This window comes from Penaeus japonicus, unplaced genomic scaffold (assembly GCF_977035675.1).
Source record: "Penaeus japonicus unplaced genomic scaffold, GWHDUDI00000001_assembly GWHDUDI00000039, whole genome shotgun sequence".
NCBI classification, from domain to species: Eukaryota; Metazoa; Arthropoda; class Malacostraca; order Decapoda; family Penaeidae; genus Penaeus; species Penaeus japonicus.
This window is the reverse complement of record NW_028234441.1, coordinates 1,164,975-1,172,474: the sequence shown is the minus strand read 5'-3', so window position 1 is coordinate 1,172,474 and position 7,500 is coordinate 1,164,975. Positions and strand designations below refer to the sequence as shown.

The 7,500-nt window shown below is 31.5% G+C and overlaps 1 protein-coding gene across 1 annotated transcript in view; it reads right to left on the bottom strand.

The window, feature by feature from the left end:
* The window catches only part of LOC122259108 (uncharacterized), a 10,050-nt gene extending 9,277 nt beyond the window's left edge, over positions 1 to 773 (bottom strand). Inside the window, exon 1 of the mRNA XM_086533712.1 lies at positions 582 to 773. Coding sequence (XP_086389838.1) covers positions 582 to 696 — 115 coding nt within the window. The 5' untranslated portion in view covers positions 697 to 773. The remainder of the gene's footprint in view (positions 1 to 581) is intronic.
* Positions 774 to 7,500: the final 6,727 nt, after the last annotated feature.

Sequence of the window (7,500 nt, the reverse complement as noted above, 5' to 3'; positions counted from 1 at the left end):
TCTAGCCATGTAAGTATTTACTTAAAATGTAACGTAATATGTATAAGCACTATTCGATACGTTCGCGCATGGTGTGAATTTATGTGAGAGGAATTAGTTTAACTCGAAGCAGAGAAAATGAAGATCTGATTTTATCATATATGAGATTTAATACGTTTAATCTAATCGTTTAAAAAAAGAGTAAAAATATACTTTTTATTTCGTGTTTAAGTTATGTAGCGGTACACGGTAGTCATAGGAACATCATTAAAAAAAAATAATAATGAAAAATAAAATAAATAAATAAAGAAATAAATAAATAAACAAATAAATGAAAGTTATAAAAGAACGAAAATAAAAAATAAAAATACTCCCCCCCAAGAAAAAAATCCACCAAAACTATTAGGATAATCATACCAATAAAAGGTACACAAATACATGAAAAAAGAAAACAAAAACAAAAAAAAAAAGAAAAAAAAAACAAAAATATATTATGATTTTATATATATATATATATATATATTGATGATATATATAGTATATATATATATGATATATATGTTGTATATATATATATATTGATATATTTATATATCACATACCTGTGTTAGTATGCTGTGGAGTGTCCTTGGCATGAGCGTGCTTAAACCTATGTCGAGAAGCAGTAACTGATAAGACTAACAAGGTAAAAACGAACGCACAGCGATAGGGAAGCATAGTGGATGGATATAATATAGTATAGATATGTGAATATTCTTCTTTTCCCTTCGAATTGCAGTCAAGGGGCTGAGAGGGGCACTGGATGGAGTAATCGAAGGCGAAATGCCGTTCACTTTTATACGTTGGAGCGACAGTTGCCTCGAGTGACGAGATTATTAATTCTGGGTCGATGCGTGTTTTTATTTGTAGGTAGATGTGTAATCTCTCTTTAAGGAGGCTTCTTAAGGGTATTTATTATCACACACACAAACACACACACACACACACACACACACACACACACACACACACACACCCCTAATAGTATTATATATATATATATAATATAAATTATATATATTATAATATAAATATATATGATATACAATATATATATGATATATATAATATATTAATATATATATATAAATACATACATATAAATAATATATATATTAATATATATATATAATTATATGTAATATATATAAATATAATAGTCATATATCTATATACGCAGTATCTATCTATATCTATCTATTATATCTATCTATCTATATATATGGTATATATATATATTAGTATAATATATATATATTACTATAGATGCAAATATATTATATATTATTTGATATACGTAATTCATATCTATCATCTATATATGAACATATTCTGAATCATAAAGTATATATAATGTCATATTCTATCATATATATATATGTATATATATATATGATATATATATATATTTATATTGTAATATGAATCACATATAGAAGATATACATATAGTATAGCATATATATATGCATAGTTTATATGTAGGTTATGTATATCAATATATAATGATATGCCATATATATCATTATATATTATATATATATAAAAATTTATATATATATTAATTTATACCATATAATATTATAATATATATATATAATATATATATATATATATATATACATATTATATGATTAATAAAATAAATATATATATAATATTATATATATATAAATATATAATATGCATATAAAATATATATATATATATATCACATCTATTTTAATGCCATATATAATTATATAGTAGTATCTATATATAATTGTTTGTGTGTGTATATATATATACCACTTAATACTATATATAAAACTCTATATCTATCTATCACACACAAACATGTCATCTTACTTATATAGTTTATATATATATATATATAAATATCCGTATATCTATATTATATATATATATAGTTGATAATATATATTTACATCAATATATCTATAAATATATAAATATAAATATATCTATCTTATATATTTATAAATATATTAAATATATATTATATATATATATTCTCCTATCGTACAATATATATATATATTATATCACCAATATATATGATATATATATATTTTGAGTATTGATGTGTGATATAAATCATTATATATATATATTATATACCGTGAATATTTATACCTAATATATATTATATATGATATTATACATACGCAAATACAGACACTCAACAAACACACACGCACATGATCTATATACTCAATTATATAGAAATATATATATATATATTTATACCTATTAATATAGTATCATTTAATTATATATATATATATAAATATAATATGACAAATTTATAGTATATATATATATATATATATGTATATATATATTTCATAGATATAAAATATATATATAGTGATGATATATTAACGTTTTCATAATATATATATGTACATATAGTAACAAATATGTATAATATATATATCTATATATATATTTTACATAAATTTATATATATAGCTTATTATATATCCGTATATATGTGATATAGTATATAGTATATTATATTATATATATATTTTCTAAAATTATATATATATTTGTTAGTTGTTATATAGTATATAAGATACATATATATATATATATATATAATATATATATATGAATATATGTATAGAATTATATAATATATTTATATATATATTCTAAAACCGTATATATAAATAACACACAAGTATATATATATATAGTATATCCATTATGTATATATATATATTATAATATATATATGATATATTATATAATATATATAAAGCACACTACACTATATATATAACGCTATGTGCCACTCAAACTTAAATCAATTTATATATCACAACCACAACTCGTCAAACGTACTATATATAATCAACTCAGTCACTCCTGAATCGAAAAGAGAGCTCACAACAACCACTATCGAGCCTGAGCACATCAAACAAACTCACACACGACACACGACAACACACTCTCTCCTCAAGAGACTCACTATATCTCACACGACAAAATATAATCAAACGACACTCTATCAATCGCTCAAATCACTTCACTATACGAGTGATTTAGTTGAGATAGTGGTGATATATTGACAGATCAACTCACACAATACGAGCAACCTCAAACTCACTCTGAGAGATGTAGAAGTGTCGAGAGATAGAGATGAGGAGAGAGAGACTCCTGCTACCCAACTCACAATAAACACTACAACCCTTCCCCATTCATCTAACACACTTCACGTCGACGATACTTACACGTCACTCCCTACTCTCTCATATTTAGTTGGAGGTTAGTGATAGATTAGTTAGATAGTGATGAGAGTAGTAGTGTGTGATGTGTAGTGAGTGTAAGTGGATGATGAGAGTGATTAATATAGACTGACATTCAGACACAGCACAAACGTTCCCACCACTCACTCACACACACACTCTCATCACTACACACACACTACACACCTGACTACAATCAGACTTGACCCACACTACCCCCATCAACACAAGATCACGTCTAACACCCTTAACCCTAATGTCTCCTGACACAAACAACACAGGCAAAACATCACACATCTCTCTCGACAGCTCTCATCACTTCCCTACGATCACGACAAAACTCAGACCACTCTCTCAGCACTCTGACTTATCAAAATCTCACACACCCACACCTCTCTAACTTTGCGACACAATCACACTATCTCTCAACACACTCTCTAAGTCTGTCCACCCTATCTCACAGCAACTCTCATCTCTCACAATTCTCACTCTCACACACAACACCACTGCAGCACTCTCGTCCACACCTCGCTAGAACACAAACACACACACCAAACCACTACATGCAAACGCCTCACTCCCTCTCCCACTCTCTCTACTACACTCTATCACTAGTAACTACACTCTCACCTCAAACATCTCGACACTCGAAACATTTCACGCACCAAAAACACACACTCTCACTCAATCACTATCTCAATCAATCGACCCAATAAACACATAAATACTCACCAATAGGCAAACACACCAACTATCTTCAGTCATATCCATCAACTCCCTCCCTCCACACGCCGACACACACTCACTCGCACTCGACTAAACGTCTCACAATATCACACACACACTCACACCCCACACAGTCACGACACTCAGACACATCACTCACACTTCTCTAGCTACAACTCTCGACAATACACACAAATCGACAAGACTCACCCACTCACTCCCACACCAACTCCCACACGATGGTACACAAACTTGACAGTACACACTATTCACTCTCTCTCGACACACGAAAACACCCTCTATCTTCAACTCTCAAAACTACGACGATCATCCACGAATATCTAACACTATCACAATCACACTCACACCTCTCAACACTAACACAAAGAATCTGACTCACACAAACATTTCTCACTCAATCTCTGCACTCACTACTCACACTTGTATCACCTCACTCTGGATCTATTCATCACACTAAGCACACTCATCTCTCAACTCCGTCAGCTCTCATACCTGTCTAAAAAATCTATCCACACTCTCTCAAACTCTAACTCACTCTCATACTACACACACCAGCCCCTGCTCACATCTCACACTCTCTCTCTCACGACTACACCCCTCAAACACTAACACTTGTTATCACTCACCAACACAAACACACAAATCAACACACACGACACAAATCACCCTCACACGCTCACACACAATCTATCACACTCTGACACTCACCCCTCTGCATAACACTTTTCAGTCCCTACTCACTCTGTCTATCATCACTCTATCACTCTTCAATCTCTAACTTCATACAAGCAGACTCACACTCATCACACACACACTCTCACTCTCACACACATGTCACCTGCACAGAAACTCACAAACACATCTCTCAAACAACAATAAAAACACTAAACTCACACAACTACTCATCCACAAACTCTCAACCATCCACCACCCTCCCCCACCCACCCCCCCCCACCCCCCCACCCACCCGCCCCCCCCCCACCCACCCCACACACATAAAAAATATACTTAAAAAGTAAGAATACCACACACACACATCATATCAAAGACTCAAACCTGCACTCAGCTCACACACACTATAATCAACACAACACTCTCACATCTCTAACCTCGAACTCACACTACAGAAACACTCCCTACACACTCGTCACTATTCACACAAACACTCACACTCTCACTCTAAACAAACACTATAACGATACTGTCAGACGATTCCACACACACACAATAACGTCAAACAACACACATCTCACACATCACTATCTCACTCTCATATGAAAGGGAAAAAAACTTACACACACTACTCTCAACACACTCACTCGTATCACACTCACTACTCATCATCCATCCCATAACTACAGCACACACCCTAAACCTCACTCACACTCTCACCACATATACTCACTCACTCACCACCTCTCACGACAGGTGTGATATCTGCATACGTCCATACACACCCCCCCACCCACCCACACACCCCCCACCCCGCCCCCCCTATAATATCACTCTCAGTCTCTCACACGCACTACACTACTATACTCTCTATCAAAGAACTCTATATAAAATCTTAACGCTTCATCAACTCTATATTATATGACTCTCACCTTTTAAATATACTATAAATTCACAAACAATCGAACAATCTATATAAATATTCTATATATATACAAATAACCTCCATCCCATATATCACATAAATTCATCTACATACAAATAGCTGCAAATTCAACAAGTCGACATGAAAATCCTATAACTGCACTCTCTATCTATATCTCACTCCAACTAAAGTATACATAACTATCTTGACTAGTGATCTATACCTATGCAATGTCTCTCCTAGTCTCTCAACAGACATCGCTGTACGTACAAAAATAAACTGAACTTAAAATCACATCAATATATCACTATATACCTAAATAAATATCCACTATCATATCTCTCTATAATAAATATAAAGATATATCCGTAAGTCGGTAAAATCATAAGAACAATCGGAAAGATAAGCAAAGAATTACAAAGCTCATAACCATAATCAATATCAGAGAACACTGTCTTTTCATGTTTGTGCCTCATATGATCCGACTCTTCCAACATCTAATGCCAGAGCCAATCCTGAGTGCCTGCCTGAAAACACTTGGAAGGCGGGGCTTCGAGCCTTGGCATTACCCTCGTCAGCCAATCACAATCGAGTCGATCCGTGCTTCGTCCAATCAGCGAAGTCATGCGTGCCCTCGAAGTGCCCTCGCATTACCCTATCTGGTATCTCGCCTAAATCTCCTCAGAATAGGATTTTCTTAAATTCTAAACCAGAATTAGTTTGGACTTCGTGTCGAGAGGTCATCCTCTCCCTTCGACTCTCCTCAAGGGATTCCAGGTAGATTTGTGCCTAGTACCTTAGTGACTTATTTCATATACTGTGCATTGTTAGTGTTCTCAATATAACTATAGCTCAGATCTCGTTAGCTTTGCAATAAGTTTAGCAACCATATTACGTATCAAACGTGACCCTATTGTTGTAAATAATGCTATATATCTCATTCAGTTATAATACATTGTTATTGTTACAACTGCTGTGTTTCACGCCAACCTTTTATTCATTATGTGGGGTTATAGAACAATCTATAAACCCATCACATGAAAACAGACACAAACACACACACACACACACACATACAGCACAGAGCCACACACACGACACATAGATATAGGTATCTATATACATATTATATATAGTATATAGATATATACCAGAGTATATATAATATATATATAATATACATAATACCGTATATATATGATATAGATATATATATAGTGATATATATAAATATATATATATAGTATTAGATAGATAGATAGATGATAAAGATTATAAATATATAGCTGATAATAATAGATATATATAGTATAGACCTATACATAAATATTATGAAGAATAGCCTATTATATATATATATAAAATAGTATATATTATATATATAAATGTAATAATATATCATATATAACTATATATATATATAAATATATATTTATATATATAAACAGTTACATATATATATTTATATATATATATAATATATATATAGATATACTATGATATATATATTAGTATGTGTGTGTGCTGTGTTAGGTGTGAGTGTGAGTGGTGTGTGTGGGTGTGTGTGTGTGGTGTGTGTAATATAAATATATATATTAAAGTATAGATATATATATATATATTATATATATAATGTGTTTGTGTTGTGTGTGTGTGTGTGTGTGTGTGTGTGTGTGTGTGTTGTGTGTGTGTATATATATAAATATAGTAAGGGTGGTGGGGGGAGTAATATATATATATATATATTAGATATATATATTAGATATAGTTTGGGGTGGGTGTGGGGGGTGTGTGGGGGTGGGTGGTGGGGTGGGGTATGTGTGTATGTGTGTGTAATATATATAAGATCATGATATTATATTTATAGATATATAGATAGGGA